The sequence below is a fragment of the Scyliorhinus torazame genome, chromosome 1, assembly GCF_047496885.1.
Source record: "Scyliorhinus torazame isolate Kashiwa2021f chromosome 1, sScyTor2.1, whole genome shotgun sequence".
In the NCBI taxonomy this organism is placed as follows: Eukaryota; Metazoa; Chordata; class Chondrichthyes; order Carcharhiniformes; family Scyliorhinidae; genus Scyliorhinus; species Scyliorhinus torazame.
Genome location: NC_092707.1, coordinates 10,478,261 through 10,501,796, shown reverse-complemented (window position 1 = coordinate 10,501,796; position 23,536 = coordinate 10,478,261). Strand labels below are relative to the sequence as shown.

The following is a 23,536-nucleotide window of genomic DNA, read 5'->3' as shown; positions in this document are numbered from 1 at the left end:
TCCCCCTGCACCTCTCCGCCTCGCGATCTCCTTTTCCTCCTTGAAGACATTCCGCTACACCTGCCTCTCTGGCCCAGCTTTCCACCTCCTGCCTTATCTTCTGGTGTGGCACTTTGCTATATTTGTCTAAATACATCTGTGAAATACCTCGGGACATTATTGGATTACAGGCACCACAAAATGTAAGTATGGGGCCTTGTGGCTGTAGTGGGTGGCGTCCCTGATTCTAAGACAGAAGCTCCTGGATTTGAGTCCCACCTCAGGACTTCATGGCCTAGGAAGGTGACTTCATAACACAGTCAGGCAGGTTGATGTTGGGTGTGTCAACCCGCAAAATCCTTCCAAACACGCCAATAGTTGGTAGTAAGAGCAGGAGAGGCTCCTGGATCAGCCACACTTGATGTGGAGTGGTGCCCCGCTAGCTATAAGCCGCTGGTGACAAACTAGCGAACTGTTCTGGGAGAAAGCTGGCCATGGAAACAGGCGATGAACTGCTTTACTGCAGGCAGTTCATCGTGTGTTTCCATACCCAGAGAGAGGAGATAAATATAAGTTGTCAATGAACGGCTCCAGGGTACAAAGGTGCAGGGAAAGCAGGGCCTCTCCCACTCTCGCCCCAATGTGCACTAAGTAAAGACCACCTGCCCAATCTGCCCTTCCGTTCACTGGGGTCCCACGAGGGTTGACTCGCCTCACCTACTCTGCCCCCACACCTCCCAACACCAATGGTGACTTAATTCTGACCAGCTTTGGACGGGAGACAATTGTCGAACCAAATGAACTCAAACCTTCCCGGCCTGCCTTGCGACTGGTAAGGTTCCCCATGGTTAGACCACACTTGGAATATTGTGTCCCGTTCTGGTCGCCTCATTATAGGAAGGATGTGGATGCTTTGGAGAGGGTACAGAGGAGATTTACCAGGATGCTGCCTGGACTGGAGGGCAGGTCTTATGAAGAAAGTTTGAGGGCGCTAGGGCTTTTCTCACTGGAGCGAAGAAGGAAGAGAGGTGACTTGATAGAGGAGTACAAGGTGATGAGAGGCATGGATAGAGTGGATAGCCAGAGACTTTCCCCCAGGGTGGAAATGGCTGTCACGAGGGGACATAATTTTAAGGTGATTGGAGGAAGGTAGAGGGGAGATGTCAGAGGTAGGTTCTTTACACAGAGTGGTGGGTGTGTGGAATGCACTGCCAGCAGAGGTGGTGGAGTCAGAGACATTAGGGACATTTAAGCGACTCTTGGACAGGCACATGGACAGCAGTAAACTGAAGGGGTGTAGGTTAGGTTGGTCTTAGATTAGGATAAGTGGTCGGCACAACATTGTGGGCCGAAGGGCCTGTACTGTGCTGGACTGGACTGTTCTATGTTCTATGGTCTGGAGTGGTTTGACCGACATCACAAATTGAAGTCGGCCCTTCAGAATTCAATAAAATATTATTTGCACTGCACGTGACCACGGGGTCCTGGCCTGTGACCAGAATCGCCCAGCGGGTTGCTTGTACCTAGATCCAGGTAGGTGAATGGGAAGCCAACCGCCTGTCGCAGTTCATCTTTGTTCAAAACAAAACAATGCAGGGAGGATTAAATCTAAGCTTTTAATATCGAAGGCAGTCACAAGTAATATATATTCCTGTTAGGCAGATGTGAAGGTTGCCGGCAACAAGAACACTGCTGGAAATCAAACACGCTCTTCCAGGCAGTTTGATATTTATTAAATTCCCACAAAGATTGATGGGCCCAGAGAAATCGTAAATCTTTTCACATAAAGAGCTCATCTGGTCGAGTAGGTCAGGGTCAAGCTTGTCATGAATTAAATGGCAACAGTGACAATGTTGTTGAGGTGATTTTTAGTTGGAATAATACGCTGCTTTTTACTGAGGTCTTCCTGAACTCTGCAAGTAATCGAGTGTAACTCAAACTGGGAACACAGCAATTGCCAGCTGGGGAAAGGCCCAGGTCCCCCTCCTTCATATTGTCCCACCTTGACAGTCACATGATACAATGATAATGGAGTTATTGATCCATCACAGTGACTCTAATGAGGTACAACAGAGCTATGTCTGACCATAAGACCATAAGACATAGGAGCAAAATTAGGCCACTCGGCCCATCGAGTCTGCTCCGCCATTCAATCATGGCTGATATTTTCTCATCCCCATTCTCCTCCCTTCTCCCCATAACCCCTGATCCCCTTATTAATCAAGAACCTATCTATCTCTGTCTTAAAGACACTCAGTGAATTGGCCTCCACAGCCTTCTGCGGCAAAGAGTTCCACAGATTCACCACCCTCTGGCTGTAGAAATTCCTCCTCATCTCTGTTTTAAAGGATCGTCCCTTTAGTCTGAGATTGTGTCATATGGTTCTAGTTTGTCCTACAAGTGGAAACATCCTCTCCTCATCCACTCTCTCCAGGCCACGCAGTATCCTGTAAGTTTCAATAAGATCCCCTCTCATCCTTCTAAACTCCAACCAGTGCAGACCCAAAGTCCTCAACCGTTCTTCATTCCAGGGATCATTCTTGTGAACCTCCTCTGGACCCTTTCCAAGGCCAGCACATCCTTCCTTAGATACGGGGCCCAAAACTGCTCACAATACTCCAAATGGGGTCTTACCAGACCCTTATATAGCCTCAGAAGTACATCTCTGGTTTGTATTCTAGCCCTCTTGACAAGAATGCTAACTGCTGACTGAACCTGCAAATTAACCTTAAGAGAATCGTGAACAAGGACTCACAAGTCCCTTTGTGCTTCTGATTTCCGAAGCCTGTCCCCATGAGGTGAGGGAGACCCTCAGTGGGGGGAGAACATTTGGAACGGTAGACCCAAAGTCACCTTTCCCCCAATGCACCCCACTCACTGTCAGGTGACGTCAGGTCTCAATTATTCTGGCTACCATGCCACAATGTGATTTCCCAAAAAAAGCTAGATAATTTGCATTTGTGAATGAATCAATACTTTCTGTGTCCATTGTATCCCAAGTAAATAAATGGAAGAAAGGTGTGAGGGGATAGAGTCCGAACCGTATAGCTGCCAGATTCTCAGCCGGTCATCGTAAGGCAGATGATACTGGAGAGGGTCTCCCACAGGTCCCTGGTAATAAGGTCTCATTATGGATACATTGACTGACGAATGAGACAGTCCAATCGCATGGCCGAATTCATGGACAGCCACAGCAAACAGGTCCATCTCAAGGGGATCTGTAAGAAAGAAAGACACTTTCTCAAACTGGCTGATAGATCATCTATCATCATCATCATCATTCTCATCATCCATCATCATCATCATCCGCATCATCCATCATCATCATCATCAGTCTCATCATCCATCATCATCATCATCCGCATCATCATCATCAGTCTCATCATCCATCATCATCATCCTCATCACCATCATCATCGTCATCATCCATCATCATCCATCATCATCATCATCATCCGCATCATCATCATCAGTCTCATCATCCATCATCATCATCCTCATCACCATCATCATCGTCATCATCCATCATCATCATCATCATCATCCATCATCATCATCATTCATCATCATTCATCATCATCCGCATCATCATCATCAGTCTCATCATCCATCATCATCCTCATCATCCATCATCATTCTCATCATCCATCATCATCATCATCCGCATCATCATCATCCGCATCATCATCATCAGTCTCATCATCATCATCCTCATCACCATCATCATTCTCATCATCCATCATCATCATCATCATCCATCATCATCATCATCCGCATCATCATTCTCATCATCCATCATCATCATCATCATTCTCATCATCCATCATCATCATCATCCGCATCATCATCAGTCTCATCATCCATCATCATCATCATCCTCATCATTCACATCATCCATCATCATCATTCTCATCATCAATCATCATCCATCATCATCATCATTCTCATCATCCATCATCATCATCATAGGTTATCATAGAATTTACAGTGCAGAAGGAGGCCATTCGGCCCATCGAGTCTGCACCGGCTCTTGGAAAGAGCACCCTACCCAAGGTCAACACCTCCACCCTATCCCCATAACCCAGTAACCCCACCCAACACTAAGGGCAATTTTGGACACTCGGGGCAATTTATCATGGCCAATCCACCTAACCTGCACATCTTTGGACTGTGGGAGGAAATCGGAGCACCCGGAGGAAACCCACGCAGACACGGGGGGGACGTGCAGATCCCGCACAGACAGTAACCCAAGCCGGAATCGAACCTGGGACCCTGGAGCTGTGAAGCAATTGTGCTATCCACAATGCTACCGTGCTGCCCTCATTCGCATCATCATTCGCATCATCCATCATCATCATCATCCATCATCATTCTCATTCTCATGTGTTTTCAAATCCATCCATGGCTTCACCCCTTCCCTACCTCTGTAATCTCCTCCAACATCTACACCCACTCCCTATCTCTGTAACCTCCTCCAACTCCTACACCCCTCCCTATCTTTATAACTTCCTCCAGCCCCTACACCCCCTCCCTATCTCTGTAACCTCCTCCAGCCCCTACACCCCCTCACTATCTCTGTAACCTCCTCCAGCCCCTACAGCCCCTCCCTATCTCTGTAACCTCCTCCAGCCCCTCCCTATCGCTGTAACCTCCTCCAGCCCCTACATCCCTCCCTACCTCTGTAACATCCTCCAGCCCCTACACCCCCTCCCTATCTCTGTAACCTCTTCCAACCCCTACACCCCTCCCTATTTCTGTAACCTCCTCCAACTCCTACACCCCCTCCCCTCTCTGTAATCCCCTCCAGCCCCTAGACCCATTCCCTATCTCTGTAACCTCCTCCAGCCCCTACACCCCCTCCCTATCTCTGTAACCTCCCCCAGCCCCTACACCCCCTCCCTATCTCTGTAACCTTCTCCAACTCCTACACCCCCTCCCTACCTCTGAAACCTCCTCCATCCTAACAACCCTCTGAGATCCCTGTGCTGCTCCAATCCTGGCCTGGAGCACATTGCAGAATTGACTAGTTTTGCCGTCTCAATGCCAAGCTCCGAAATTCCCACCTGATACCTCTCCCTCTCTCTCTCTCCTTTAAGATGCTCCTTATATCTGGCTGCTTTGACGAAGCGTTTGGTCCTCGGTCTGAATGTCTCCCTCTGTGGCTCAGCGTGAAATTGTGTTTGATAATACTCCCGTGAGGCACCTTGGGATATTTTATATGCAAGTGTTTGCCATTTTTGTTACTGCAAATATATTTCACGATGTTTGACTGCAAACAAAGATTCCAGTACAGTTTGCGCAAATGTTGCTGGAGGTGGTGGATTTACATCATTACTAACAGCAATATGGCTATGGTAACATGGTGGTTAAGTTACTGGACGGCTCATTGAAGGTCCACGAGCAAACTAACTCCTCTGATCTCTTTGGCCCTCATCTAGATTGGCTGCTCCTTGTTCTCTGGACTTCCTGAGGAGGCTACGCTGGGTGGAGAAAAGTTAGAATTCCTACAGTGCAGAAGAAGGCCATTTGGTCCATCAAATCTGCACCGACCCTCTGATAGAGCACTCTACCTTGGACCATTCCGCCGCCCCATCCCTATAATCCCACCTAACCTGCACATCTTTGGACACGAAGGGGCAATTTATCATGGCCAATCCACCTAACCCGCACATCTTTGGACTGTGGGAGGAAACCGGAGCACCCGGAGGAAACCCACGCAGACACGGGGAGAACGTGCAGACTCCGCACAGATAGTGACCCAAGCCGGGAATCGAACCTGGGACCCTGAGCTGAGGCAGCAATGCTAACCGCTGTGCCACTGTGCTGCCCTCTGGGAGTAAACATCGCTATAATCATGAGGGCAGCGCCAGCCCCCAGAGCAGGACTGAATGCCCTATTCGCACCCATCACCTTGACTACCTTCAACAAAGTTAATGAATAGCAAATACTTCAATGATGCCATCAGATGAAGATGCAAGAAATATAACTGAGCTGCAAACCATTCTCCCTGCGTCTGGCAATAAGACTCTGTAAACGATCAGACTTGCTGTGTGTGCTACGTTTAAATGTCGCCTCTAGCCAGGGGCTGAGCTGACAGATTTGATGTGCATTTAATGCATTTCCTCATCTTGCTGACATTGTCTTCCAACAAAAGAGACACCCGGGTCTGAGCAGCTTCCCTCAGAGACTCAAATAAAGGTCTCCCCTGCCTGCACCTGGCACGTAGACAGTCAATGCATCAACCTGTTTCTGGAAGCAATGGATTTCTTAAAGTTTGGAGCATTTCACCTGTGGAGGTTTAGATCTGAAGAATTACTCAAATCAGCGGCCGCACCAACTGTAGGTTCTGTCAAATGGATTGGTGGTGGGGGACCATAAGACATAGGAGCAGAATTAAGCCACTCGGCCCATCGAGTCTGCTCCGCCATTCAATCATGGCTGATATTTTTCTCATCCCCATTCTCCTGCCTTCTCCCCATAACACCTAATCCCCTTATTGATCAAGAACCTATCTCTCTCTGTCTTAAAGATGGCTTGGCTTCAGTGGCTCAGTGTCTTGGCTCAGTGGCTTGGCCTCCACAGCCTTCTGCAGCAAAGAGTTCCACAGATTCACCACCCTCTGGCCGAAGAAATTCCTCCTCATCTCTGTTTTAAAGGATCGGCCCTTTAGTCTGAGATTGTGTCATCTGGTTCTAGTTTTTCCTACAAGTGGAAACATCCTCTCCCCGTCCACTCTATCCAGGCCTCGCTGTATCCTGTAAGTTTCAATAAGATCCCCTCTCATCTGGAACCAGAATGGAGGCAGCTCAGGAGAGTGCACACTCTTATACTGAGCCTGCTGGGGGAGCCAGCAGGCCGGGATTTACTGTATTGACTGTAGTACAATGGCAGTACCGTAATACACGTAGTGTATGACCAGTGGTGTTTACCACATTCACCCCCTGTTTAAAAAGAGTCCAGCGGGGGGGGAAGCAACGTTACAGGTCGAGTCTGTCGGGGGCTTTGACCCTCCGCCGCGATCGCCTCAGTCCGGTTGTGGTGTGGGCGCCGATGTGGTACCTGCGACTCCGGGAGCGTGTTCTCCTCTCCTTCTTCACCCAGTAGTGGATCCGGTGGGGGACGGGTGCTGCTGGGGTGGGGATTGCGGTGATAGTCGCTGGTGGGGGGGTGAACGGCGCAGTGGCGGGGGTGGCAACCGGAGGGGGAGGGGACTGTACCAAGTCGTGGATGGTGGTGGTTGTGGGTGGGGAACCAGCGGGTGCCAGGTCCCAGAGGGAGACTGTGTCCTGTCGTCCGTCATGGTGTGCCACGTAGGCGTATTGTGGATTTGCATGGAGGAGGAGGACTTTTCCAACGAGGGGGATCTGATTTATGGCTCCTCGCATGCTTCCGGAGGAGGACAGGCACAGGAACCGTCAGCCAGGTTGGGAGCGAGACCCCTGGACTTCCTGGGGAAGGCAAACACACGTCTGTGAGGGGTCTCATTGGTGGCAGAGCACAGGAGCGACCGGGTGGAGTGGAACGCATCGGAGAGGACCTCCTGCCAGCGGGAGACAGGGAGATTCCTAGACTGAAGGGCCAGCAGGACGGCCTTCCAGACCATCGCGTTCTCCCTCTCCACCTGTCCGTTTCCCTGAGGGTTGTAGCTGGTTGTCCTGCTCGAGGCGATGCCCTTGCTGAGCAGGAACTAACGCAGCTAATCACTCATAAAGGAGGATCCCCGATCGCTATAGATGTAGGTGGGGAAACCGAACAGGCTGAAGATGCTGTGTAGGGCCTTGCTGACTGTGGCAGAAGTCATGTCAGGGCACGGGATGGCGAAAGGGAAACGGGAGTACTCATCAATGATATTGAGGAAGTACACATTGCGGTCAGTGTAGGGGAGGGGCCCTTTGAAGTCGATGCTGAGGCTCTCAAAGGGGCGGGAGGCCTTCACCAGATGCGCCCTGTCAGGCCGGTAGAAGTGTGGTTTGCACTCCGTGCAGACTTGGCAGTCCCTGGTCACAATCCTGACCTCCTCGATGGAGTAGGGCAGGTTGCGGGCCTTGATAAAGTGGAAGAACCGGGTGACCCCCGGGTGACAGAGGACATTGTGGAGAGCCCGAAGTCGGTCTACTTGTGCGCTGGCACATGTACCGTGGGATAGTGCATCTGGGGGCTCATTGAGCTTCCCCGGGCGATACAAGATCTTGTCGTTCTTAATCTTGCCCCGCTGTGTATTGCTAAACATGAAGGCAACCGACCGTTGGTCAGTGAGGAGAGTGAATCTCCTGCCGGCCAGGTAATGCTGCCAATGTCGCACAGCTTCCACAATGGCTTGGGCCTCCTTTTCAACAGAGGAGTGCTGAATTCCAGAGGCATGGGGGGTGCGGGAGAAGGAAGCCACGGGTCTGCATGCTTGGTTGAGGGTGGCGGCCAGAGCCACGTCCGATGCGTCGCTCTCCACCTGGAAGGGGAGGGTCTCGTCGACCGCGTGCATCGTGGCCTTGGCGATGTCCGCCTTGATGTGGTTGAAGGCCCGGCGGGCCTCAGCCGTCAGGGGAAAAACTGTGGACTTGATGAGTGGGCGGGCCTTGTCCGCATAATTAGGGACCCACTGGGCGTAATAGGAGAAGAACCCCAGGCATCGTTTCAGGGTCTTGGGGCAGTGGGTGAGGGGGAGTTCCAGGAGGGGGCTCATGCGGTCGGGATCTGGCCCTAGGACTCCATTTTCCACTACGTAGCCAAGAATGACTAAGCCCGTGGTGCGGAAAACGCATTTCTCCTTATTATAGGTAAGGTTAAGGAGTTTAGCGGTGTGGAGGAATTTCTGGAGATTTGCGCGTGGTCCTGCTGGTCGTGGCCGCAGATGGTGACGTTATGCAGGTATGGGAACGTGGCCCGCAGCCCGTACTGGTCAACCATTCGGTCCATCTCTCGCTGGAAGACGGAGACCCCATTGGTGATGCCGAAGGGAACCCTAAGGAAATGGTAGAGGCGGCCATCTGCCTCGAAGGCAGTGTATTGGCGGTCCTCCGGGCGGATAGGGAGCTGGTGATAGGCGGACTTCAAGTCAACGGTGGAGAAGACTCGATACTGCGCAATCTGGTTGGCCATGTCAGATAAGCGTGGAAGGGGGTACGCATCGAGCTGCGTATGCCGGTTGATGGTCTGACTGTAGTCGATGACCATCCAGTGCTTCTCCCCAGTCTTAACTACCATCACTTGAGCTCTCCAGGGGCTGTTACTGGCCTCAATGACCCCCTCCCGACACCGTTGGACTTCCGACCTAATAAAGGTCCTGTCCTGTGCACTGTACCGTCTGCTCCTCGTGGCAACGGGCTTACAGTCCAGGGTGAGGTTCGCGAAGAGTGAGAGTGGATCGACCTTAAGGGTCGTGAGGCCACAGACGGTGAGGGGGGGGGCAGGGGACCGCCGAACTTCAGACTAAGGCTCTGGAGGTGGCAGCGAAATCGAGACCTAGTAACAGGGCAGTGCAGAGGTGGGGGAGGACGTGCAGTCTGAAGTTGCTGTACTCTACGCCCTGTACGGGGAGGGTCGTGACGCAGTACCCCCGGATTGTACGGAATGGGATCCGGAGGCCAGGGAGATTTTCTGGGTGACGGGGAGGACCGGGATGGAGCAGCGCCTTACCGTAGCAGGGCGGACGAAACTCTCCGTGCTCCCGGAGTCGAAGAGGCAGGTCGTCTCGTGCCCGTTGATCCGTACGGTCGTTGCAGCGGTCGCGCGGTTGCGGGGCCGAGACTGGTCGAGGGTGATGGAGGCGAGCTGCGGAACTTGGTGGGAGGGCTGATCGCCGGTGGCGGAGGTATCGGCGGCCCGCAAACGGCCAGTCGAGCAAAAGTCCTGGGGTGCGGTCCAAGATGGCGCAGAAGATGGCGGCGTCCACGGGGCGCACGTGGGGGGTGTAGCGATGCTGGGCCTGGAAACGGCAGCGACCGATCGGGCCTGGCAAACGGAGACAAAGTGGCCCTTCCTGCCACACCCGCTGCAGCTCGCGCTCCGCGCTGGGCAGCGTTGTCTGGGGTGCTTGTTCTGGCCACAAGAATGGCATTTGGGGCCTCCGGAGTTGGTTGGCTGCCGCGCGGCGCAGGCTTGCGGTGCACCCGGGTCGGATGATGGTGGGGCCCATGATGCCCACGAGGGTGCCGCTCACCACCACCTTCTGAAGGGCAACAAGGGATGGGCAATAAATGCTGGGCCTAACCAGCAACGCCCACATCCCGTAAATTACTTTAAAAAATTCTGACAAAGGGCTGGCAGAGGCACGATTGGCCAAGTGGCCTTCTTTGTTGCCGTATGATTATAAAGCATGGGGGCAGGTGTTTTGCTGTAATTTCCACAATGCAATGTGACAGTCAATGAAAAAGACATCAATGTGTTCCGTTGCTACTGACAATCTACCACAGTGTGACACGACCTGAACTCCACCATTGGATAACAATCCAGATGTTGTTCCAGATAACAGGTATTGAGGTTGCCGAGTGAGTGCTTGCTGAGAAGGGGAGTGAATAACAGGTGAGCTCTTTCTTTCTTTTTCTTTTTGATCTAGAGGGGATGGCGGGAAGGTAGTGCAATGTTCCGCCTGCAGAATGTTTGAGGTGAGGGACGCCGTCAGTGTCCCTGCTGATTTCATCTGTGGGAAGTGCACCCATCTCCAGCGCCTCAGAAACCGCGTCAGGGAACTGGAGCTGGAGCTGGATGAACTTCAGATCATTCGGGAGGCAGAGGTGGTCACAGATAGAAGCTTCAGGGATGTAGTTACTCCGAAGAATGAAGATAGATGGGTGACGGTGAGAGGGGCTGGGAGGAAGCAGTCAGTACAGGGATCCCCTGTGGTCGTTCCCCTTAGTAACAAGTATACCGCTTTGGATACTGTTGGGGGGGACGACTTAAAAAGGGTAAGCCATGGGGTACAGGTCTCTGGCACACAGTCTGTCCCTGTTGCTCAGAAGGGAAGGGGGGAGAGGAGTAGAGCATTAGTCATTGGAGGCTCCATAGTTAGGGGGATAGATAGGAGATTCTGTGGGAACGAGAGAGACTCGCGGTTGGTGTGTTGCCTCCCAGGTGCCAGGGTGCGTGATGTCTCGGATCGTGTTTTCGGGATTCTTAAGGGGGAGGGGGAGCAGCCCCAAGTCGTGGTCCACATAGGTACCAACGACATAGGTAGGAAAAGGGATAGGGATGTAAGGCAGGAATTCAGGGAGCTAGGGTGGAAACTTAAATCTAGGACAAACAGAGATATTATCTCTGGGTTGCTACCCATGCCACATGATAGCTAGACGAGGAATAGGGAGAGAGAGGAGTTGAACACGTGGCTACAGGGATGGTGCAGGAGGGAGGGTTTCAGATTTCTGGATAATTGGGGCTAAATCTGGGGTCGGTGGGACTTCTACAAACGGGATGGTCTACACCTGGACCAGAGGGGTACCAATATCCTCGGGGGAAATTTGCTCATGCTCTTCGGGAGGGTTTAGACTAGTTCAACAGGGGCTTGGAAACCTGAATTGTAGCTCCAGTATACAGGAGGTTGAGAGTAGTGAGGTCAGGAGTAAGGTTTCAAAGTTGCAGGAGTGTACCGGCAGGCAGGAAGATGGTTTAAAGTGTGTCTTCTTCAATGCCAGGAGCTTCCGGAATAAGGTTGGTGAACCTGCGGCATGGGTTGGTACCTGGGACTTCAATGTTGTGGCCATTTCGGAGACATGGATAGAGCACGGACAGGAATGGTTGTTGCAGATGCCGGGGTTTAGATATTTCAGTAAGCTCAGGGAAGGTAGTAAAAGAGGGGGAGGGGTGGCATTGTTAGTCAAGGACAGTATTACGGTGGCAGAAAGGACGTTTGATGAGGACTTGTCTACTGAGGTAGTATGGGCTGAGGTTAGAAACAGGAAAGGAGAGGTCACCCTGTTAGGGGTTTTCTATAGGCCTCCGAAAAGTTCCAGAGATGTAGAGGAAAGGGTTGCAAAGATGATTCTGGATCGGAGCAAAAGCAACAGGGTAGTTTTTATGGGGGACTTTAACTTTCCAAATATTGACTGGAAACGCAATAGATGGGTCCATTTTTGTCCAATGTGTGCAGGAGGGTTTCCTGACACAGTATGTAGATAGGCCAACGGGAGGCGAGGCCATATTGGATTTGGTACTGGGTAATGAACCAGGACAGGTGTTATATTTGGAGGTAGGTGAGCACTTTGGTGATAGTGACCACAATTTGATTATGTTTACTTTAGTGATGGAAAGGGATAGGTATATACCGCAGGGCAAGAGTTATATCTGGGGGAAAGACAATTATGATGCGATGAGGCAAAACTTAGGATGCATCGGATGGAGAGGAAAACTGCAGGGGATGGGCACAATCGAAATGTGGAGCTTGTTCAAGGAACAGCTACTGCGTGCCCTTGATAGGTATGTACCTGTCAGGCAGGGAGGAAGTGGTCGAGCAAGGGAACCGTGGTTTACTAAAGCAGTCGAAACACTTGTCAAGAGGAAGAAGGAGGCTTATGTAAAGATGAGACATGAAGGTTCAGTTAGGGCGCTCAAAAGTTACAAGTTAGCTAGGTAAGACCTAAAGAGAGAGCTAAGAAGAGCCAGGAGAGGACATGAGAAGTCTTCGGCAGGTAGGATCAAGGCTAACCCTAAAGCTTTCTATAGATATGTCAGGAATAACCGAATGACTAGGGTAAGAGTAGGGCCAGTCAAGGACAGTAGTGGGAAGTTGTGCTTGGAGTCCGAGGAGATAGGAGAGGTGCTAAATGAATATTTTTCATCAGTATTCACACAGGAAAAAGACAATGTTGTCGAGGAGAATACTGAGATTGAGGCTACTAGACTAGAAGGGCTTGAGGTTCATAAGGAGGAAGTGTTAGCAATTCTGGAAAGTGTGAAAATAGATAAGTCCCCTGGGCTGGATGGGATTTATCCTAGGATTCTTTGGAAAGCTAGGGAGGAGATTGCTGAGCCTTGGGCTTTGATCTTTAAGTCATCTTTGTCTACAGGAATAGTGCCAGAAGACTGGAGGATAGCAAATGTTGTCCCCTTGTTCAAGAAGGGGAGTACAGACAACCCAGGTAACTATAGACCAGTGAGCCTTACTTCTGTTGTGGGAAAAATCTTGGAAAGGTTTATGAGAGATAGGATGTATAATCATCTGGAAAGGAATAATTTGATTAGAGATAGTCAACACGGTTTTGTGAAGGGTAGGTCGTGCCTCACAAACCTTATTGAGTTATTTGAGAAGGTGACCAAACAGGTGGGTGAGGGTAAAGCAGTTGGTGTGGTGTATATGGATTTCAGTAAAGCGTTTGATAAGGCTCCCCACGGTAGGCTACTACAGAAAATACGGAGGCATGGGATTGAGGGTGATTTAGCAGTCTGGATCAGAAATTGGCTAGCTGGAAGAAGACAAAGGGTGGTGGTTGATGGGAAATATTCAGACTGGAGTCCAGTTACTGCTGGTGTACCACAAGGCTCTGTTTTGGGGCCACTGCCTGCTGTTTGTCATTTTTATAAATGACCTGGAGGAGGGTGTAGAAGGATGGGTGAGTAAATTTGCAGATGACACTAAAGTCGGTGGAGTTGTGGACAGTGCGGAAGGATGTTACAAGTTACACAGGGACATAGATAAGCTGCAGCGTTGGGCTGAGAGGTGGCAAATGGAGTTAAATGCAGAAAAGTGTGAGGTGATTCATTTTGGAAGGAATAACAGGAAGACAGAGTGCTGGGCTAATGGTAAGATTCTTGGCAGTGTGGATGAGCAGAGAGATCTCGGTGTCCATGTACATAGAGAGAAGAAAGTTAAGAGGTGACTTAATTGAGGCATACAAGATGATCAGAGGATTGGATAGGCTGGACAGTGAGAGCCTTTTTCCTCGGATGGTGATGTCTAGCACGAGGGGACATAGCTTTAAATTGAGGGGAGATAGATATAAGACAGATGTCAGAGGTAAGTTCTTTAGTCAGAGAGTAGTAAGGGTGTGGAATGCCCTACCTGCAACAGTAGTGGACTCGCCAACACTAAGGACATTCAAATGGTCATTGGATAGACATATGGACGATAAGGGAATAGTGTAGATGGGCTTTAGAGTGGTTTCACAGGTCGGCATAACATCGAGGGCCGAAGGGCCTGTCCTGCGCTGTAATGTTCTATGTTCTTTGGGAACTAACAGTTGATGCCAACCTGTATTGAGCAGCTTCTCCTTCACCTCTGACCTTCCACAGCAATAATCATTCAAACTACCGATACTAAAACCATGTGGGCAGCATGGTAGCATAGTGGTTAGCACTGTGGCTTCACAGCTCCAGGCTCCCAGGTTCAATTCCCGGCTTGGGTCACTGTCTGTGCGGAGTTTGCACGTTCTCCCCGTGTCTGCGTGGGTTTCCTCCGGGTGCTCCGGTTTCCTCCCACAAGTCCCCAAAGACGTGCAGGTTAGGTGAATTGGACATTCTGAATTCTCCCTCCGTGTACCCGAACAGGCGCCGGAATGTGGCGACTAGGGGCTTTTCACAGTAACTTCATTGCAGTGTTAATGTCAACCTACCTGTGACAATAATAAAGATTATTATTGTTATTATTATTTAAAAAGCAGTGCTGGAGTGTAGATGATAGAATCCGAGTCATCGAATGACACACAGCAGGTGGCTATACAAGAGCTAGCGACTGACTCTCACTCTCCCCCGCCTCCTCCCCATCGCTCATTTCTAATCCTACAAGCATTTCTCCAGCCCCCCTGAACAGGTGCCGGAATGTGGCGAATGGGGGCTTTTCACAGTAATTTCATTGAAGCCTACTTGTGACAAGCTATTTTCATTTCATTTCATTTCACTTCTCCTTTGAAAGTTATTATTGAACCTGCTTGTCCCATCCTATCAGACAGTGGATTCCAGATTGCAATAGCTCAAGGCGCTGAGTAAGAAAGTGGTTCCCCTCACAGCACTTCGACTCCTTCTACCACCCACATCAACTCCAAAACCTCTGCTCAGTAACTCACCCATTGCAACAGTTTCTCCTTATTCTGCCCTTAACTTTCTCAGTTCTGAGGAGAACATTACAACCCTCCCACAGTGCGGCATTCCCTCAGTACTGACCCTCTGACAGTGCGGCACTCCCTCAGTACTGACCCTCTGACAGTGCGGCACTCCCTCAGTACTGACCCTCTGACAGTGCAGCACTCCCTCAGTACTGACCCTCTGACAGTGCGGCATTCCCTCAGTACTGACTCTCTGACAGTGCGGCACTCCCTCAGTACTGACCCTCCGACAGTGCAGCGCTCCCTCAGTACTGACCCTCTGACCGTGCAGCACTCCCTCAGTACTGACCCTCTGACAGTGCAGCACTCCCTCAGTACTGACTCTCTGACAGTGCGGCACTCCCTCAGTACTGACCCTCCGACAGTGCAGCGCTCCCTCAGTACTGACCCTCTGACCGTGCAGCACTCCCTCAGTACTGACCCTCTGACAATGCAGCACTCCCTCAGTACTGACCCTCTGACAGTGCGGCACTCCCTCAGTACTGACCCTCTGACAGTGCAGCACTCCCTCAGTACTGACCCTCTGACAGTGCAGCACTCCCTCAGTACTGACCCTCTGACAGTGCAGCACTCCCTTAGTCCTGCCCCTCTGACAGTGCAGCACTCCCTCAGTACTGACCCTCTGACAGTGCGCACTCCCTCAGTCCTGACCCTCTGACAGTGCAGCACTCCCTCAGTCCTGACCCTCTGACAGTGCAGCACTCCCTCAGTACTGACCCTCTGACAGTGCGGCACTCCCTCAGTCCTGACCCTCTGACAGTGCAGCACTCCCTCAGTACTGACCCTCTGACAGTGCAGCACTCCCTCAGTACTGACCCTCTGACAGTACAGCACTCCCTCAGTACTGCCCCTCTGACAGTGCAGCACTCCCTCAGTACTGACCCTCTGACAGTGCAGCACTCCCTCAGTACTGACCCTCTGACAGTACAGCACTCCCTCAGTACTGCCCCTCTGACAGTGCAGCACTCCCTCAGTACTGACCCTCTGACAGTACAGCACTCCCTCAGTACTGACCCTCTGACAGTGCGGCATTCCATCCGTACTGACCCTTTGACAGTGCAGCGCTCCCTCAGTACTGACCCTCTGACAGTACAGCACTCCCTCAGTACTGACCCTCGGACAGAGTGACCCTAACCCTTGGTATTGACCCTCGGACAGAGTGACCCTAACCCTCATTACTGACCCTTGGACAGAGTGATCCTAACCCTCGGTACTGACCCTCGGACAGAGTGACCCTAACCCTCATTACTGACCCTTGGACAGAGTGATCCTAACCCTCGGTACTGACCCTCGGACAGAGTGACCCTAACCCTTGGTATTGACCCTCGGACAGAGTGACCCTAACCCTCGGTACTGACCCTCGGACAGAGTGACCCTAACCCTCGGTACTGACCCTCAGACAGAGTGACCAGAACCCTTGGTATTGACCCTCGGACAGAGTGACCCTAACCCTCGGTACTGACCCTCGGACAGAGTGACCCTAACCCTCGGTACTGACCCTCGGACAGAGTGACCCTAACCCTCGGTACTGACCCTCGGACAGAGCGACCCGAACCCTTGGTACTGACCCTCGGACAGAGTGACCCAAACCCTCGGTCCTGACCCTTGGACAGAGTGACCCTAACCCTCGTTACTGACCCTCGGACAGAGTCACCCTAACCCTCATTACTGACCCTCGGACAGAGTGTCCCTAACCCTCGTTACTGACCCTCGGACAGAGTGACCTTAACCCTCGGTATTGACCCTCGGACAGAGTGACCCTAACCCTCATTACTGACCCTCGGACAGAGTGACCTTAACCCTCGGTACTGACCCTCGGACAGAGTGACCTTAACCCTCGGTACTGACCCTCGGACAGAGTGACCCTAACCCTCGTTACTGACCCTCGGACAGAGTGACCCTAACCCTCATTACTGACCCTCGGACAGAGTGACCTTAACCCTCGGTACTGACCCTCGGACAGAGTGACCTTAACCCTCGGTACTAGCACCAGTATTAGTCTGGAGTTCCTGGTCCCCTCTCTGGAGTGGAACCTTGTCCCTATGGTCACTCTGACTGGGATGACTAAATATTCCCCACTGAGCCGCGCACAGACACCCAAAAGAATATCGCGTACCGCCAGCTCCCACAGTTGGAAATACCTGCAGACCGGAATGTCCAAGCTTCATCATCATCGAAATGGACATCTCCCGCGATTGGATTGTCTCCGGGGAAGAAGGCATGTGCGACGGTACCCCCTGGCCCATCGAAGGGGTAATGGTCTTCATGATTCGACCTTGGGAAATCAATCAGGATATCCGCGTTGTTCCCCGCCACCTCGTGGAAGTTGAGAGGCGCGATGTCACTCCAAACCTTCAGGGCGTAATACATGAGGGCGCGGATGGTGTCGCGGCTCAGTCGGGAGGCCTTGGGAAATGTCCTGACTCTGCAGGTGATAAAGACAAGCTGTAAACCTCGGCCCCGACCCTGCTAATTAGTGATAAAAATGCACTGAATCACTTGTTAACATTAATGGAATCGCAGTGTGATACTTTGCCTTTCAAGCTTCAGCTGAAAAGTGATAATGCTTTTAGAAACTGGCATTTGCATTAAGATTAACGCGTCAATAACTTATATCTGCGGCTGCTTTGTCAGAGGGCAGACAGGCCAACACTGACCATTCATCACTGCGCACGGCGACTGGCCCCACATGATATTAGCTGATAACATTGATTTCAAAAAGCAGTCATGGATTTCTGTCCCAATTTTTCCCGCTGAGTGAGGAGCCTCGGAGAGGGCAAAGAGGAGGCTTATCCAAGGTGGGGGTCAAAGAACAAAGAGCAATACAGCACAGGAACAGGCCCTTCGGCCCCCAAGCCTGCGCCGATCACGTGTCCTATCTTGACCAACCTCCTGTATTCTTCTATACCCCGTCTGCTCATGTGCCTATCCAGATAAGTCTTAAAGGTCGCGAACGTATCTGCCTCGACCACCTCACTTGGCCGTGCATTCCAGGCCACCACCACCCTCTGTGTAAAAACCTTCCCCCCGCACATCTCCACTGAACCTTTCCCCCCTCACCTTGAACTTGTGCCTCCTTGTAATTGTCATTTCCGCCCTGGGAAAAAGCCTCCAACTGTTCACCCTATCTACGCCCCCAATAGTTTTATAAACTTCTATCAGGTCGCCCCTCAGCCTCCGTCGCTCTAGGGAGGACAATCCCAGTTTATTCCCAGTCATGTGGGGAGACGGAAGAAACTGGAGTAGTTGTTCTTCCAGCAGAGCCAGCAGAGGTGGTTAAGGGGAGATCTAATTGAGACGTTCAGAATTGTGAGGGTACAAAAGGAGAAACCCTGAGTGTGGGGGTGGGGGGTGGGGGGCGGGGGGTGTCTTGAGGACCACAGGTTGAAGAGCATTCACAAAAGAGCCAGAGTGGGGAGATGAGGAAGTTGTTTTTGATGCCACGGCTCGTTGTAGAATGGAAGGTGCTGCACAAAAGTGCAGTGGAAGCAGATTCCAGGGGAACTTTCCAAATGGCGCTCAATAACTCCTGGGAAAGTAGACGTTTGCAGGGTCACGGGAGAGAGCAGGGAGTGGGACTGACTGGATCTCTGTTTCAACGAGCTAGCACGGCCATGGTGGGCCGAATGGCCTCCTTCTGTGCTGTATGATTCTCACTGAACAAAAGACCCATTCAGGATGGGAGGGGGATATGGATCTTGTCCCGTTCCGGTGCAGAATTAGCCAATCGCAGACAGGGCAATATCTGAGGTTTTGTGTTCTGTCCTGACGCTGTTGGCCCGTGGGGATGATTATCACTCCTGTTGTCAGTGAAAATGAGTGAAGAGAGATACAAGTCTGGGCATCAGGTGAGGAGAGATTGTGTTCGGCCGCGAATCTGTGCTTCGGTCGCCTGCCTGGCAACGCACGCAGAAAATCACAGAACTGCTCCAGCACCGGACAAGTCCGTTCGGCCTGGCGTATCGGTGCTGGCTCTCGCCAGTGTCAAACCACCGAATGCCATTCCCTCCTTCTTTTCCCTGCACTCTGCTAGATCTTTCCCCTTTGGCTGTTTTTTTCCAATTTCCGTTTGGAACCGTTTGGAAGCCCCCCCACCCCCCCCCAACCCTCAGGTTGAACCCTCCTGATTGTAATCACGGACTGGATTAAAACATTTTCCTCAGGAAACCTCGGGCACTTTCACCAATTGTGTGAGGGTTGTGCAAAGTCCCGGAGGGCGAGCCAGCAGCGGGTTCCAGGCGGTCGAGGGCACGTCGGCCATTATGATTCAGGACCCGGGTGGCCCTCCCAGAAATATTTTCCTTCGCATTTCCTTTAATTGAGCTGCTTCGCAGCGTAAAGTAGAACAAGGAGAGGATGTTCCTTTGATTGGGTAAATGGGAGGGAAACGCGTTTGAACCAATCACAGAAATTGTGACCTCTGATGTAAAATTGCAGCCAGGGTGATGTCAGGAAGCAAATCCTCACACAAAAGTCCTCACACAATCCTCATCCTCATTTGTGAGGGGTAGGTCTTGCCTTACAAGTCTTATTGAATTCTTTGAGGAGGTGACCAAGCACATGGATGAAGATAAAGCAGTGGATGTAGTGTACATGGATTTTAGTAAGGCATTTGCTAAGGTTCCCCATGGTAGGCTTATGCAGAAAGTAAGGAGGCATGGGATAGTGGGAAATTTGGCCAGTTGGATAACGAACTGGCTAACCGATAGAAGTCAGAGAGTGGTGATGGATGGCAAATATTCAGCCTGGAGCCCAGTTACCGGTGGCGTACCGCAGGGATCAGTTCTGGGTCCTCTGCTGTTTGTGATTTTCATTAATGACTTGGATGAGGGAGTTGAAGTGTGGGTCAGTAAATTTGAAGACGATACGAAGATTGGTGGAGTTGTGGAGGGCTGTTGTCGGCAGCAAAGAGACATAGATAGGATGCAGAGCTGGGCTGAGAAGTGGCAGATGGAGTTTAACCCTGAAAAGTGTGAGGTTGCCCATTTTGGAAGGACAAATGTGAATGCGGAATACAGGGTTAACGGTAGGGTTCTTGGCAATGTGGAGGAGCAGAGAGATCTTGGGGTCTATGTTCATAGATCTTTGAAAGTTGCCACTCAAGTGGATGGAGCTGTGAAGAAGGCCTGTGGTGTGCTAGCGTTAATTAGCAGAGGGATTGAATTTAAGAGCCGTGAGGTGATGATGCAGCTGTACAAAACCTTGGTAAGGCCACATTTGGAGTACTGAGTGCAGTTCTGGTCGCCTCATTTTAAGAAGGATGTGAAAGCTTTGGAAAAGGGGCAAAGAAGATTTACCAGGATGTTGTCTGGAATGGAGAGTAGGTCTTAAGAACATAATAAGAACATAAGAACTAGGAGCAGGAATAGGCCATCTGGCCCCTCGAGCCTGCTCCACCATTCAATGAGATCATGGCTGATCTTTTGTGGACTCAGCTCCACTTTCCGGCCCGAACACCATAACCCTTAACCCCTTTATTCTTCAAAAAACTATCTATCTTTATCTTAAAAACATTTAATGAAGGAGCCTCTACTGCTTCACTGGGCAAGGAATTCCATAGATTCACAACCCTTTGGGTGAAAAGGTTCCTCCTAAACTCAGTCCTAAATCTACTTCCCCTTATTTTGAGGCTATGCCCCCTAGTTCTGCTTTCACCCGCCAGTGGAAACAACCTGCCCGTATCTATCCTATTTATTCCCTTCATAATTTTATATGTTTCTATAAGGTCCCCCCCCATCCTTCTAAATTCCAACGAGCACAGTCCCAGTCTACTCAACCTCTCCTCAGAATCCAACCCCTTCAGCTCTGGGATTAACCTAGTGAATCTCCTCTGCACACCCTCCAGTGCCAGTACATCCTTTCTCAAGTAAGGAGACCAAAACTGAACACACTACTCCAGGTGTGGCCTCACTAACACCTTATACAATTGCAGCATAACCTCCCTAGTCTTAAACTCCGTCCCTCTAGCAATTAAGGACAAAATTCCATTTGCCTTCTTAATCACCTGTTGCACCTCTAAACCAACTTTTTGTGGCTCATGCACTAGCACACCCAGGTCTCTCTGCACAGCAGCATGTTTTAATATTTTATCATTTAAATAATAATCTCTTTTGCTGTTATTCCTACCAAAATGGATAACCTCACATTTGTCAACATTGTATTCCATCTGCCAGACCCTAGCCCATTCACTTAGCCTATCCACATCCCTCTGCAGACTTCCAGTATCCTCTGCACTTTTTACTTTACCACTCATCTTAGTGTCGTCTGCAAACTTGGACACATTGCCCTTGGTCCCTAACTCCAAATCATCTATGTAAATTGTGAACAATTGTGGGCCCAACACTGATCCCTGAGGGACACCACTAGCTACCGATTGCCAACCAGAGATACACCCAATAATCCCAACTCTTTGCTTTCTATTAATTAACCAATCCTCTATCCATGCTACTACTTTACCCTTAATGCCATGCATCTTTATCTTATGCAGCAACCTTTTGTGTGGCACCTTGTCAAAGGCTTTCTGGAAATCCAGATATACGACATCCATTGGCTCCCCGTTATCTACCGCACTGGTAATGTCCTCAAAGAATTTCACTAAATTAGTTAGGCACGACCTGCCCTTTATGAACCCATGCTGCGTCTGCCCAATGGGACAATTTCCATCCAGATGCCTCGCTATTTCTTCCTTGATGATAGATTCCAGCATCTTCCCTACTACCGAAGTTAAGCTCACTGGCCTATAATTACCCGCTTTCTGCCTACCTCCTTTTTTAAACAGTGGTGCCACGTTTGCTAATTTCCAATCCGCCGGGACCACCCCAGAGTCTAGTGAATTTTGGTAAATTATCACTAGTGCATTTGCAATTTCCCTAGCCATCTCTTTTAGCACTCTGGGATGCATTCCATCAGGGCCAGGAGACTTGTCTACCTTTAGCCCCATTAGCTTGCCCATCACTACCTCCTTAGTGATAACAATCCTCTCAAGGTCCTCACCTGTCATTGCTTCATTTCCATCAGTCACTGGCATGTTATGTGTGTCTTCCACTGTGAAGACCGACCCAAAAAACCTGTTCAGTTCCTCAGCCATTTCCTCATCCCCAATTATTAAATCTCCCTTCTTATCCTCTAAAGGACCAATATTTACCTTAGCCACTCTTTTTTGTTTATATGTTTGTAGAAACCTTTACTGTCTGTTTTTATATTCTGAACAAGTTTACTCTCATAATCTATCTTACTCTTCTTTATAGCTTTTTTAGTAGCTTTCTGTTGCCCCCTAAAGATTTCCCAGTCCTCTAGTCTTACGAGGAAAGGTTGAGGGTTTAGGGGCCTTTTCTCATTAGAACGGAGAAGGATGAGGGGAGACTTGATAGAGGTTTATAAGATGATCAGGGGAATAGATAGAGTAGACAGTCAGAGACTTTTTCCCCGGGCGGAACAAACCATTACAAGGGGACATAAATTTAAGGTGAATGGTGGAAGATATAGGGGGTGATGTCACAGGTAGGTTCTTTACCCAGAGTAGTGGGGGCATGGAATGCACTGCCTGTGGAAGTAGTTGAGTCGGAAACATTAGGGACCTTCAAGCGGCTATTGGATAGGTACATGGATTACGGTAGAATGATGGGGTGTAGATTCATTTGTTCTTAATCTAGGACAAAAGTTCGGCACAACATCGTGGGCCGAAGGGCCTGTTCTGTGCTGTATTTTCTATGTTGTATGTTTTAAAAAGGGTCGTGGGAAATTTGGAACATGCTCCCTCAAAACTCTGCTGAGTCTGGGAGTCAATTTTTCTGATTGATGGGTAGCTGCTTACTGGGTGAGGATACCGAGGGATAGGGAAAGAAAGGTGGGTAAACAGATTTGAGTTACAGATCAGGCATTTCGGAATTGAATGGAGGTCACCAGGCTCGAGGGGTTAGACAGCCTCCTCCTCTTCCAACAACAATAAACGTGGCTTAAAGTCCAGGTCAGAGTAAACATCTTCTCAGCCCCTTTGAAGAAGAATCCGCTGCCAGTTACCTCGAACATCTTGACATTTACTAAAGTGCGTGGGTTCCCGATATCACTGCTGAAAGCTTAATCAGTAAATAAAACCGCAGATAACTAAAGGACAATTCTTTGTTTGTTTCGAAGCAATCATTTATCAGTATTTAGTGCAGTGAAGATTGACGCACCTTGCTCTTCAGAGTGGTCAGTAGTGGCTCGAAGAATATCCTAACACGATCCTAGCACCCTCATCTCAAAACCGACATTCAATAATGATCCTCTTGCTTTTGGGGTTTCCAAATGTTCCCACATTCTGCCAAGCAGCAATTGGAATCAGAGAACCATGGACAAGTTACAGCACAGAAGGAGGGGACTCGGCCCATCTTGTCCATGCCAGCCCAAGGACACCCAGTTGCCCTTTCTAATCCCACCCCCGGTCCACAGCCCTGTATCTTACAGCACTTCAGGTGCAGATCCAGGTATTTTTAAAAAGAATTTAGGGTCTCTGCCTCCACCACCACCTCGGGCAACGAGCTCCAGACTCC

General features: G+C 50.3%; 1 protein-coding gene across 2 annotated transcripts in view; it reads right to left on the bottom strand.

Moving 5' to 3' along the window:
- mmp17a (matrix metallopeptidase 17a) overlaps positions 1–23,536 on the bottom strand; it is a 125,897-nt gene that overhangs the window by 30,642 nt on the left and 71,719 nt on the right. Inside the window, exons 4-5 of one of the 2 annotated variants that reach the window (XM_072518452.1) lie at positions 17,147–17,430; positions 3,021–3,197 (exon numbers count right to left, since the gene is read on the bottom strand). In XM_072518452.1, the coding sequence (XP_072374553.1) occupies positions 3,021–3,197; positions 17,147–17,430 (461 nt within the window). The remainder of the gene's footprint in view (positions 1–3,020; positions 3,198–17,146; positions 17,431–23,536) is intronic. The other variant, XM_072518531.1, reaches the window with a different exon arrangement.